This window comes from Parambassis ranga, chromosome 20 (genome assembly GCF_900634625.1).
Source record: "Parambassis ranga chromosome 20, fParRan2.1, whole genome shotgun sequence".
NCBI classification, from domain to species: domain Eukaryota; kingdom Metazoa; phylum Chordata; class Actinopteri; family Ambassidae; genus Parambassis; species Parambassis ranga.
In genome coordinates, this window is record NC_041040.1 from 3370221 (window position 1) to 3383644 (window position 13424).

The 13424-nt window shown below is 50.9% G+C and overlaps 2 protein-coding genes across 5 annotated transcripts in view; one reads left to right on the top strand and one right to left on the bottom strand.

Moving 5' to 3' along the window:
* The window catches only part of LOC114452823 (NLR family CARD domain-containing protein 3-like), a 1046161-nt gene that overhangs the window by 274547 nt on the left and 758190 nt on the right, over positions 1–13424 (bottom strand). The gene's annotated exons all lie outside the window — the stretch shown is intronic.
* The window catches only part of LOC114452834 (phospholipase D1-like), a 19623-nt gene continuing 7688 nt past the window's right edge, over positions 1490–13424 (top strand). Inside the window, exons 1-15 of one of the 3 annotated variants that reach the window (XM_028432310.1) lie at positions 1490–1620; positions 8585–8755; positions 8827–8990; positions 9070–9209; positions 9280–9391; positions 9479–9544; positions 9649–9707; positions 9991–10083; positions 10175–10327; positions 10425–10574; positions 11495–11578; positions 11775–11856; positions 11992–12102; positions 12190–12372; positions 12991–13207. In XM_028432310.1, coding sequence (XP_028288111.1) covers positions 8617–8755; positions 8827–8990; positions 9070–9209; positions 9280–9391; positions 9479–9544; positions 9649–9707; positions 9991–10083; positions 10175–10327; positions 10425–10574; positions 11495–11578; positions 11775–11856; positions 11992–12102; positions 12190–12372; positions 12991–13207 — 1753 coding nt within the window. In that variant the 5' untranslated portion in view covers positions 1490–1620; positions 8585–8616. Of the gene's footprint in view, positions 1621–5640; positions 5801–7587; positions 7607–8584; positions 8756–8826; positions 8991–9069; positions 9210–9279; positions 9392–9478; positions 9545–9648; positions 9708–9990; positions 10084–10174; positions 10328–10424; positions 10575–11494; positions 11579–11774; positions 11857–11991; positions 12103–12189; positions 12373–12990; positions 13208–13424 lie in introns of those variants that run through there. The other 2 variants (XM_028432311.1, XM_028432312.1) reach the window with 2 other exon arrangements.

The window sequence follows — 13424 nt, forward strand, 5'->3', positions numbered from 1 at the left end:
ACGGGGTGGTGTCCGACCTTTGACCCCTGATTCTTTGGGAGTCCATCCATGATGTTCAAACCTGCCACACACAGAGGAGGAGGAGGAGGAGGAGGAAGAGTCAGGCAGAGAGTTCCCATTCAGCAAAAGCTTCCTGACTGTAAAGCAGGAGTGGAGAGGTGATGGTGACTGTTATTGATCTGGCATCATGACTCTGAATACTTATCATGACTGCAGCTCTGTCTGTGACACATCATTTGGAAACGTCTGCGGTGCCTCGAACGTACCAGCTGTAGTGAAGCTGCTTTTGCATTACTTGATGTGCTGAAGTTATCTTGGAGCAGCTGGAAATGCAAATGAGAGCTTTATAGAAGATGCAAAGCACGGAGTGAGAGGAGGCAAATTATTATCCAACATGGAACAAAAAACATATTCAGATGAAAGAAAAAGCCCTAAATGTTTTTCTCAATAGCTTCCTTATCATGTGTGTGTGTGTGGGGAGGAATGCCCTGTGAGATAGCAGAGAGGTCCTGTATCTGAATAACTCGACTGCAGACGTGATGAGTTCACTTCCTTCGTTCAGCCTCCTTCTGCATTTCAAAACACGACTTGGCTCATTTACTCATCGTTACCCGAGAGGGACATTTCCACATTTAGTAAATCCCCCCCCCCCCACACATCCAGGACGTCTCTGTTGTCCTCCCTCCTTTACAGTCATCATCCTCCTCCTCCTCCTCTTCACAGCGCTCCTGACACGTTGATTATGTGGTTCAGGCTGGATGCTGCCATCACATCCTCTCTGCAGGGAACACACACACACACACACACACACACACAGACACACACACACACACACAGATCAGTGTGAGCCCCACAGCCATCAACATGTGATCATTATAATAACCCTTAACGTTCCATCGCAGCCGTTTCCTTCTGCACATGCGCAGTGTTCGCCTACATGCGCTGCAGGTAACTTCGTTCTGAGTGAAGAAGCTACAGAGGTTTGCGGGCGGGGTTTAACGGAGGAAACCACTGTTTGCAGCGGCTGCATCAAGGTAGAGCGAAAAACCAAGACTAACCGGAAGTAAGGCCTTTCAAAATAAATGCCACCAATCTATTGATTTTTTGTAATTAATGCTTGTATTTATCCTTTTAAAAAGCTGCTACTACAACTCAATTTCCCCACGGGGATTAATGAAGTAAATCTTAATCTTAAGAAATGATTGACACAAAACATGCAAAGATATCAATAAGTACAGCTACTTTCAGTTAGTGTGTTGCTAATTGCTAACAATGATAATCCTCTTCTGGATGCATGTGCTCAGTAAATATTGACCTGCTGTGTATTTATTCTGATCATCAGAGCAGAGGAGACGCAGCTCTGTCCTGGCACAGACCCGGTCAGAAACAGCTGGTTCCACCTGTCTCACCCTGTGAGTGTGCAGACAGCCTGATCTGAGGAGCAAAGGCTCTCATGCCTTCGCTCTTCTTCTTTTATTTCGACAGGTCAGCAACAGGAAGTCGTGCTGCTGGTCTTTGCCGCTCGTGCCCGGAGCCTGACGGGTTTTGGTCGCCGGCTCGCGGCGCCTCGCGCACTCTGAGCTGAGCTCGGGCTGCGGTCGCGTCAGTTCTCCTGAGGAGGTAAGACATCCTTCCTGCTTCACGCTGCTGTCTGTTCGCGCTGCAGTCTGCCGCTGTCGTGGCTGCGCAGGTGCGTAAATGCGCAGTTGGTGGTGATTTGGCATTGCGCGTAAAGTTTACGCGTGGGACAGAAAGGGTTGTGCGGTGCGGTGCTTGTTGTGGGTTTGTTGTTCGTGTGAAGGCATCCGTCCTCTGCAGTGGAGGTCCGGAGCATCCTGCCGCCTCCGCCGCTGCTGCGGTCTGGGGCGCAGCGGTCACGCCAACCATGTGTTGCTGTAAATCTCATAAGGATTCGGTCAGCCGGTCCGGAGCCAGGCCACGGGGGGACTTGTGAGGGGACCGGGTCAGCCCGGCACTGCGCGCCGCTTCTTTCATTGACACACTGCAGTGACACAAACCGCTTCCTGTCAGCCTGGCCAGCGCGCCACGCAGCTCGCGTCAAAACTCCAGTGGAAACTACCCCGTGCCTCTATCAGCTGATCATCTGGTGGCTCTTCCTCCCTGCTTGACGTTATGTTCCTAGTAGATGAAGATTGTGTGTCACTAAAGCTTCAGTCTTATCTTACAGTTGCGTGTATGTCTTCATTTTGTGTAATCCGGCCTCCTGCTCCTCAGCCGTGGTGCAACACTCAGCCTGCTGTAGTAACCCTGATGTGCTGTGATCAGAGTCTGGAGGAGGAGGAGGAGGAGGAGGAGGAGGACAGCGGCGCTTGGTGGGGTGTGTGAGTGAAAGTGTGTGCTCCTGACAGACCGGCTCTTCCAGTGTGTGTCATGGATCTGAATGTGATGTACAGTCTGCAGACTGCCTGGCTGAGGGCTTGGCTTTCCAGGTAGGGCTCTCTGTGTAATGGCTCTTCCTGCAAACACACTTCACTTCACAGGCTTCATTGACTTAGTGGGTGTGTGTGTGTGTGTGTATGCTTCTACGGCCAACACACACACACACACAGACTGATAGGGACTCTGGGTGTGGTGGGTCAGGACCGGCCTTTAATCAATATTGTCAGCAGCAACATGTCAGAGACTCAATAAACACACGGTGAGGGTGAACCCACTGATCAGAACAGCCTCTCTGCTGTTCTTTGGTTGCCGTGGTGACGAACCTTTATCCTGCAACTGGTGGTCCGGATCAGTCGGTAGTAGGAGGTCCTGGGCGTCTTTAGAAACATCTTTCTGGTTTGGTTCTGGTGGACTTTATGCTCGCACAAACACACAGACAGGCTAACGGCTGCTGGTCCCTGCAGCAACACGTCACGTTCAATCCACTCTGAGCTGAGGCTGGATGAAGGCTCCTCCTCCTCCTCCTCCTCCTCACATCACTCATCATGGCTGCTGTTTCTCTGTGTTATCAGAAGAAGAGTGTGTGTGTGGTCTGTGTATGAACTGAAATCAGCTGACAGTCTACAGCTGCAGCAGTTAAAGGGTTAATCTGTGTCTCTGTAACGGCAGCTGCAGGTTTGTTGTGATTTAAATGTGTTACCTTCCTCCAGCTGCTCGTCACTGTGAGTTGTGTTGTTGCTGTGGGAGTGTCGCCTGCATGCCTGGCATGTTTGGGTGAATGACACAGACACACACAGACACACACACACACAGCCTGTTGTGCCTGTTGAGCTCCTCGACTGAGCCGCATTGTTGCAGGTCAGAAGATCAACATCATCTGATGGAACGAACAGGATCTTATCATCCAGAAAGACAAGAGGAGCATTACCTGACACACACACACACACACACACACACACACACACAGACAGACAGACAGACACACACACAGACACACACACAGACACACACACACACACAGACACACACAGATACAGACAGAGACAGACAGACACACAGACACAGACACACACACAGACACACACAGACAGACAGACACACACACACAGACAGACACACACACACACACAGACAGACACACACACATTGTATTACAGTGTGGAAAAGAGGAAGTGTGTTGCAAACTGATCTTGTTTTCATCATACTTGCCAAATATGAGTCATCACATTGATGGACTGTGACATGGAGCTGGACTCAGATTTGATGTGTGTAAACCAGCAGTGTGTGTGTGTCTGTGTGTGTGTGCAGCCTGTTTTTAATCTCTGAGATTTAGACACCTATCATCAGAGCGTACAGTCTGAGCTGTTTCCCTCGTCGGGGAGTTTTGTCGTTATTCTGATGATTTAATATTTTCCTCTGAAGTGTTACATTTATTGTAAATTGATTATAAATGTAAAGCCTGTAATAGGCTGCTTGGAGCAGCGCAGTGCATTCTGGGTGTTGGAGTTTGGAAAGCCGCAGGCCTTCTCTGTGCTCCAACCGTATGAAGCAGGGTAAATATCGTGGACTGTCCCACGGCTCGGTCAGCGGGCAGCTAGCTGCAGCTCGCTGACACTGGAAACAATGGCTTCATTTAGAGGAAGTCAGTGTCTTTGTTCCCACAGAGAGTTAAGGTTATGAACTGTTTTTATTGTTTCAGGGAGAAATCCTGAAGTGCACTGACTGAGAGCTGCAGCTCCTGCTCCTGTTTTCAGACTTTCTACGGTCTTCTCACCACATTCCTGAGGAACAGGAAATACACAGATGAGCGGAGGGAGAGCTTTACTTTCTCTTTTTATTCAGCTGCCAGCTCATCCAGAACATAAAAACAAATCACGCCCAATGTGGAACATCATTTTTTTCTGTCTCCACTTCTGTTGATGTAGCTGACTGAGCTGGCCACCAGGTGGCACCGTCATGTTGTGTTTACATTGCTGTCATATTTAGTGAAGAGTTACCTGTGTGTGTGTGTGTGTGGCCTCATTAGGAGGGTTTAATGTGCTCAGCTGTCCGTCATGTTTTGGGGTGTGTGTGAGGTTGTCGCCTCACTGTGTGAGTGTGTGTTTGTCTCTTTGTCTCTGACTTCCTGCCGCAGCACAGACTGAGGTTTACCGTCTGTATGTGTTTGGAGCTCAGGAACCATCAGTGAGCAGAGGGATGGGGAAGCTGATTGCTGCTTAATGAGCTGCCTCCCTCAGACTGAGCTGATCGGCTGTATTGATCGTGCCGGTCCTTCGCCCACACAGTCTCACACATGCTGAAGTATCACATGGAGCCGAGACTGATGAACCTCAGGGGGGTATAATCCAGCTGAGAGACTGACCCTGTCTGACAGAATAAAGGACCATTTCAAAGAGTTTAGAAGGTTTGAACAGGTTTCATTTGATGCTAGCTCGTTGTTAGCATCCCACCACACCCACACAGGCCGAGCGCCTGTCAGGTGGAGAATGAGGAGGGTCTGGTTTCAGAGGAAAGATTTGAACTATTGATCCCTGAAACAAGTGCTGCTTCATGCCACACTCCTCAGAGGGTTGTTGACATTCAGGCTGCTTTAGGAGCAGTTGCAGTAAGTCACATGGGTGGAGGGGGGGGGGGGTCCTCCTCTGGAATGTCTTCAGTCATGACCGATGTCTCTGCCGGTCTCAGGGCGGGGAGCCGCTCAGGCCTCCAGCTCATTCTGGATCAGCCTGTTTGAGCAAAGCTCACCTGTGCAGGTGTGTGTCAACATTTACTCACTGTTAGAGCTCGTCTTCTCAGACTCGTAACAGCCTTCAGGGGAGGCTGTGTGTTCTGGTACTCCGCCTCTGACGGGTGGAGCAGGGCTGAGCTAGCTGTGGAGCTTCCTGCAGAGCTTGATGTATTTGAAGCTGAACAATCTTTGGTGCTTTTCCTTTAATTCTGACCAAACGTGCTCCAACATCCGCCCGGTTTGTTTCATTTCATGATTCTGAATGAACTGTCTGCATTTTGCTGCTCTGAGCAGAACTGACAGGATCCCTGTTGTGTGAAAGTGTCTGTGGACACATGGACCTGTTGCCCCTTTAACACACACACACACTCTCCTCTCATTGGCTGTCTTTGCTGGCCGGTTGCCTCTGAGGCCAATAGCGCCTCCTTTCCTCCCTGCTGCGTCCCGCCCGCCGAGTCTTCCCCTCCTCTGTCTGCTCGGCTGCTGCACTCGGCTCTCACCCAGCTGTCTGTCGGACCATCTGCGACAGTGTGTGTGTGTCGTAGAGCAGCGGTGTGTGTGTGTGTGTGAGGCTGCAGCAGGAGCCTGTTTTCTGGTTGGTTTGGAGAAGTCCTGATGGTGGTGATGATGAAGGTGAAGATGACGGGCGTCCGTCAGCCTCCGCGGGCTCAGGTCAGTGCCGCTGCTTTCTGCTGTTTGTGTGGAAGTCCTGCTCCTGCTGCTCCTCCTGCTCCTCCTGCTCCTCTTGCTCATGGTCCTCCTGGTCCTCCTGCTCCTCTTGCTCCTGCTGCTCCTCCTGCTCCTCCTGCTCCTCCTGGTCCTCCTGCTCCTGCTCCTCCTACTCCTCTTGCTCCTCCTGCTTCTGGTCCTCCTGCTCCTCCTGCTCCTGGTCCTCCTGCTCCTGCTCCTCCTACTCCTCTTGCTCCCCCTGCTTCTGGTCCCCCTGCTCCTCCTGCTCCTGGTCCTCCTGCACCTGCTCCTCTTGCTCCAGCTCCTCCTCCTCCTCCTCCTGCTCCTGCATGTTGTGGATGTTGGTTCAGGTTGTAGTTGCTGTGAGACTCTGGTGTTTTAAACTCAGATTTTCTGGATGGTCTTAGTTAAGTATGCATGAGTCTGTGTCTGTGTGAGGACTCCGTGGGTTGCCACCTGGCTGGCGAGTGATGCAGTGTTGGGGGGCGGGGGGGTCCACTCTGCATCCAATTAATGTGAGTGCTCAGTGAGCACACACACACACACACACACACACACTCTCTCTGCTGTCTGCATCAATCATTTTAAACATATTTTCAGGGTCAGTGCTGAAACTTCACGCTCACTTTCCTCTCCTGTGGGTCTTATTTCCCTTAAAGGGAAGAATTCATGCTGCACGCTTCACTGATCTGCAGGCTGAAGTTTGTTGTTGTACCGCAGCTCGCTGCTCGTTCTCAGAGTTCTCAGATAGTTAGAAAGAAGCAGGTGAAGAGAGTGGAAACAGAATCTCCCACACAGCAGCAGGCTGACCTTCAGAAAATGAACCCACACACACACATTTGTTTTGTGGCTTCATGTGAGCAGTTGAACTGAAAAGGTTTTTTGTTGTGTGCGTTCATATATCGCTGTCAAATCTGTAACATGTGAGTGTGTGTGATGCGGCTGTGTTTCCCCCTGCAGGAAGCTGTGTGTGTTTTAAATAATCTGAGTGCGTTTGACGCTCCACATACTTTCATGCTAAGGTCAGATGTTGTGTCTGTCTGGGAGGAGGCAGCCTGTTTCCTCTCCCTGATCTCCTCCTTGGAAGCTCGGAGTGCTGATAGGACGGACTCTTCCTGCTCAGACGTGGCTGCAGGTTCCTCCCTGTGCAGATGTCTTTACTCCCTCACAGCAGGTTTTCTCAGCTCGCTGCAGGTCCTCTGACCTTTCTGCTAGTTATTCATAATTCCCTGTATCACCGGTTCCACCAGCAGTCATTGTTAGACTGCACACACACACACTTTCACAGTAACACACAGACCGGCTGGTTATGTGGATGTTTGCATACGTGTGTGAGTAACAGTCATGGTGCTGCAGTGTTTGCATGTCATTTGTTTACCAGCAGTCAGGATGAGGTGCCGTGTGAGATTTCTCTCCTGTGTTTGCTTCCTTAACCTCTTCACATCTTCAGCAGTGAGGAACGAGCCTCTCTGCTCTCTGGCAGCCTCAGCTGGAAGCAGGTTGTTCTGATCATCTCTGGGCCTGCATCCCACAGGTGTTCTCCTGCTGACTGTGGAGGCCTCTGAAGTCCACACCCAGTCTTTCTAGTTGCTGTTTGTATGATCGGAAGCTGCTGTGGCCAGGCGTGATGTGGTTTGGTGGTTGGGTGTTTGGTTGGACCATGCCTGATTTGTGTTGTTGGCGGTGGCGTCTGGAGGAGGAAGTGAGAGCAGACAGACCGCAGTGAGGCCACAGTCAGACTTCCTGCACAGACCGTCCTCCTCCGTCTCTCAGCCGTCAGACTGTTTAGTTAGTTTTTGTTTTACTTTACTTTTTGTGTAGCTCTGTTCAAACTTTGTCTCACTCCCCGTCTGTCCTTCTTTGCCTCTTCACTGGCTGCTGCTCCTCTTCCTCTGTTGCCTCAGATCACATCAGATGAGACATTAATCCAAACATCAGGATTAACAGGAGAGAAGCCCTTTTTAAAATGCACTCAGTGTGTGTGTCTGTGTGTGTGTGTGTGTCTGTGTGTGTGTGTGTGTGTGAATGAACGGGTCGGCTCAGGCTGTGACAGAGTTCAGTCACTGTGCGCCTCACAGTTGGGTTCGTAGCATTAGCACGCAGGGTGTAAACAGCTACCAGTGTCTGGAAAGTCAGAGCCTCTCATCAGTTGCTGAGGCTAACTGATAGCTGTTGGCACATTTCCCAGCATGCACAGCTCCATCTTGTATTGGGAGAGATGGAGACGTCCCTGGGTTGGCTGGTATGAGGGTCTGACAGTAGTTAGCGTTAGCTAACCTGCAGTGACGGCTTTGACAGTGAAGCTAGAAGTGATACAGAGGTTTGTACTGACCGGGTGTGGTGATGAATTTTTTGGTGGTTCGCAGCACAGCTCTGCTGATCACCACTTATCACAACATGATCTAATATCGTCCAACCACAACAGACCAATCGATAAATCATAATCATTGTTTACAGAGTAGTGTGAAAGGACGGGCCTTCGCTGCTGGTGAACACTCTGACTGTTGGTCATCTCTCTGTAGTTAATGAACAAGGGAAACCCTCCACTTCCTTATCAGTGCTGCCGCAGGGGGCGGTTACACATTGACTCTGAGGTGAAACGTCTCTTTTTCTCCTGCTGTTTTCTAAGTGTGGCCATTTTTTTCCTCAGAATAATCTCAGAATTCTCAGAATAAACGCTGACCCCGGTCCCCCCCGTTAGAAGAAAGGTTTCTTTGGTCTCCTGTGCTGTGAATAAGCCCGCCCCCTCTTTACCTGTCTCTCCAGGTGAGCCCGGGGCTCCACGCTGAGTGCTAGCCATGCTGCGGCAATCTGAGCCGACCTCCAGCACCTTGCAGCTGGTTGCCAGTGACATGACCGGCATCATAGAGAATCTGGACACCCGCGAGCTTGACCTCGGCGATGGCGACTATGATACGACGGACAACATCGCTCCAGGTACGTGTCATCATCGCCACATCCGGCCCGTCCACCATGTTGTTTGTGTGACTGTGTGTGTGTTTCCTCAGCCGAGCATTTGCCTTTTACGGCCATTTACAACATGGTGGGCTTCAAGGAGGCAGAGGCCACGGTCTTCCTGCGGTCTCCGATCACCGCCAAAATCCTGGAGGTGGAGCGCTTCACCTCGGCTCAGGACCGCTTCAACGTCACCTCGCAGAGGAGCGTCAACAAGGTGCACAACACTCTGAATCCAGCACCATCTGTGTGTCTGATGCAATACATGTAGATAACTGGAGCTGCGCTGTGTGCAGACCATGCCGGCCGTGTACAACATCGAGCTGAAGCACGGCGAGTTCACCTGGGTGGTGAAGAGGAAGGAGAAACACTTCATGGAGCTCCACAGAGAGCTGAGGACCTACAAGACCTTCATGAGGCTGCCGCTGCCACGCAGGTGAGTGCTGACCTGCAGTAGGAACGCATGTTTCCTGTCCGCCTGCTGCCATGTTTGTTTTTCTCTGCAGTCACACGGTGAGGAGGCAGACCATGACCAGGGGCGAGGTGAGGCAGATGCCCACGCTCCCCCGAGGAGGAGGGGACGAGCTGGGCAGGGAGGAGCAGGTTTCCAGCCGCAGGGTACGCACGCCTCACCCGTCTGACATCATCACCATGGAGTGTCGTTACATGCCTTCATTAGTTCTATTCCTCTAACATCTGTTCCAGAAACAACTGGAGGACTACCTGAACAAGCTGCTGAGGATGCCGATGTACAGGAGCTACCACTCCACGGTGAGGCTGGTGCTCAGCAGGGTGCCCGCACGACCTGGATGCCCATCATTCACATAATGTTCCTGAACAAGGTGTTAGCTTCAGGTTCTGTTTGTGTCTCTCAGATGGAGTTTATCGACGTGAGTCAGCTGTCCTTCATCCACGACCTGGGACCCAAAGGACTGTAAGAAAACATGTCTGCCACGTGGCTCCAAAAATATGCTTCATTATTTAAAAAAAATACACAACTGAGCAGCCTGTGGGAATATTCTGCCGTTCAGTTAACCCTCTGAGCACCAGAAGGAAAACTTTCAGATTGTCCTTGAATGCGTCGTACTGAAAACTTAAAGCTGTTAAATATGCTTTTGAAGTGAATCCTGAGGATCCTTTAAGCCACTCCTGTATTAAGAATCTGCTCCATTGATTAGTTGATTGATTGATCAGTTGTGCGGCTCTTGTCTTTTTAGGGAAGGAATGGTGGTGAAGCGATCCGGCGGCCATCGGATACCCGGGATTAACTGCTGCGGTCACAGAAAAATGTGTTATCGCTGGTCCAAGCGGTCAGTGAACGCACCACCATTTATTCCAGATGACTGATCCCCTGACCTTTAAATACTCAGATATTATCTGTGTGTGTGTGTGTGTGTGTAGCTGGATGGTGGTGAAGGACTCCTTCCTGCTCTACATGAAGCCAGACTCTGGTGCCATTTCCTTTGTGATGCTGATCGACAAAGAGTTCAACATCAAGATGGACTCCAAAGACACAGAAACCAAACATGGCGTCCGCATCGACAGTCTGTCCAGGTCTGTCAGCGTCCGGTGTGGAAATAAAGTGTGGCAGCGTTTCTCTTCAACCAGGTGTAATCAGTGTGTGTGTGTGTGTGTGTGTGTGTGCGCGCAGGTCGTTGGTGCTGAAGTGCAGCAGCTACAGACACGCCCGCTGGTGGGGTCAGGCCATAGAGCGCTTCGTCCAGAAACACGGCTCAGCCTTCCTCAAAGACCACCGCTTCGGATCCTTCGCCAGAGAGGAGAAGAACATCCCCGCCAAATGGTAACCATGACAACCAGCTTACAGTTCCCTGATGTGGCTGTTTTCACAGTGACACATGTATGACCCTTACCCTAACTTTATTACCCTTCAATAAGATGCAAGTGTCAGAATATCAGTGAAGCAAAGATAGAACAGATCTCCAACTGTCAGTGAAGGCATCACTGAAGAGTAAACACTGTGTCTTTGGGAGGACCGCTTTGTGGATTAAGGGAGGAGAGGTTCAGGTCTGGGTGTTCAAATGTGTGTGTGTGTGTGTGTGTGTGTCGCTGGAGTAACCCGACACAAAGAGAGGGAAAGTGAGACGTAGCTGCTCATCACCTGTCCTCCTGCTGGGCAACACAATACTGTCTGTGAGACAGAGTGTGTGTGTGTGTGTGTGTGTGTGTGTGTGTGTGTGTGTGTGTGTGTGTGTGGAGACTATACAAAGCATAAAGAAGCTGATGGACAGACTGGACAGTGAGAGAGGGAAGTGCTTGTTTTATTAGTTCTTACATTCAGGAGAGGAAGTCGCAGTCAAAACTGAAACAAAGCGAAGAGTCTGACAAACACAAGGAAATCCAGACTAAGGTCTGATAATGTGAGAAGAGGTCAGAACATCTGGATCGCCCCCTGCTGTCTGGATGCAGTATAGGTCACAGTCTCTGCCTCCTCCATGTTAGTGAGAGACCGATCCTCACGTCGAGCGAGGTGTGTAGGGGTCTGCTCACACTCTGGTTCCAACATGGCGTCTTTTTCCAACATGGCAGCGTAAGCATAAGTAAAACTTTTTGGCCTCATTTTGTACAAAGGGCAGAGCTGAGGCTGCGTCATCATCTCTATGTAAAGTCAGAGTCCTGCATGACCTCTGACCTCCACCTTCACATTGTATTGAACCAGCTTGGTGGTAGATTAAGTGAAGCTGTGCTGTTGTTTGTGTTCAGGTATGTGAACGGGAAAACGTACATGGAGGATGTGGCCGACGCTCTGGAAGAGGCCAAAGAGGAAATCTTCATCACAGACTGGTGGTGAGTGTTCTTCACACTGAGGTGTGTGTGTGTGTGTTAAGGGTGCAGTGAGTGCACATGGCGGTCACCTCTACGGGAGGTTTTCTGGTCAAACAGATCAGTTACAGTCTGAGGCTCAGACTACTGTCACACACACACACACACAGAGTAAGGGAAGGAGTGTGGTTAAGATGGCGATGGTGTTTCTGTGCCACAGGCTGAGTCCAGAGATCTTCCTGAAGAGGCCGGTGGTTGAAGGGAACCGGTGGCGTCTCGACTGCATTCTGAGGCGCAAAGCGGTGAGCACACAGAGACGGCCGGCGCCGTCACATCTGCAGCTCAAGTTTTGCTGAGCTAGGCTACGTTAGCGACACAGATGTGCTGTGGGTTAAAGTTAGAGCTGGCGGTGATGCATGGCTGCATTGTTTCCATAGCAACAAGGGGTGCGGATCTTTGTGATGCTGTACAAGGAGGTGGAGCTAGCCCTGGGTATCAACTCAGGATACAGCAAGACAACGCTGCGGCGCCTCCACCCGAACATCAAGGTGAGTGTCGGGTGTGTGAAGGCGTCCACACGTCCATCATGCTGTGTAGACACACACACACACATACACACTCTTCCTCTTCATCAGGTGATGCGGCACCCAGACCACGTCTCCTCTGCTGTTTACCTGTGGGCGCATCACGAGAAGATCATCGTCATCGACCAATCTGTGGCCTTCGTGGGCGGGATCGACCTGGCGTACGGACGCTGGGACGACAGAGAACACCGGCTGACGGATGTTGGGAGCGTGACGCTGTCTAACTTAGAGCAGGTCTGACACACACACACACACACACACACACAGACACACACACATACATACACTCACACACACTCACACATACATACACTCACACACACACACTCACACACACACACATACACACACACACGCACATACACTCACACTCACACATACAATTACACACACACACACACACACACAGACACACACATACAACACACATACACTCATACACACACATACACACACACATACAACACACATACACTCACACACACACATACACACACACACACAGACACACAGACACACACACACATACACTCACACACACAATTACACACTCACACACACACACACATACACACACACACACGATTACACACTCAGACACACACACATACATACACTCACACACACACACATACACACACACACGCACATACACTCACACTCACACATACAATTACACACTCACACACACACACAGACACACACATACAATTACACACTCACACACACACACATACAACACACATACACTCACACACACACACATACACACACACACACAATTACACACTCACACACACACACACACACATACACTCACACACACTGTGATGTCTTCTGTGTTGTTCTCAGGCTCAAGCCTCTTCCAATATGGCTGCCCCAGCCAACGGCAGCGGCGCCACTTCGTCAAACAACGGGAGGGGTATTTTCACGGTGATGGACTCGGTGGACCAGCCCAAGCTGAAGGGTCAGGGGAGACCGAAGAGGACCAGGTTCAGCATCAGGAGACACCTGCAGAAACACGGGCTGGCCGCCGCCGACAGTGACAGCGACCAGGAGCACGAAGAGAGTGAGTCACACACAACACAGGCGTGAGACGTGGGACGACTTCTGATCGATGAATTCAGTGTTTAATAAGCTTCAGTGTGACGTCGGCTTCACTCTGTTCGCCGGCTCAGGTCGGTCTGACAGCGTCAGCAGCCGGCACGCTCTGATCCCCGTCGGCCTGTGTCAGGCGGGTGAGTCAGCCGGGCTGCAGGATCACTTCCTGTTTCCCAGAGTGCTTT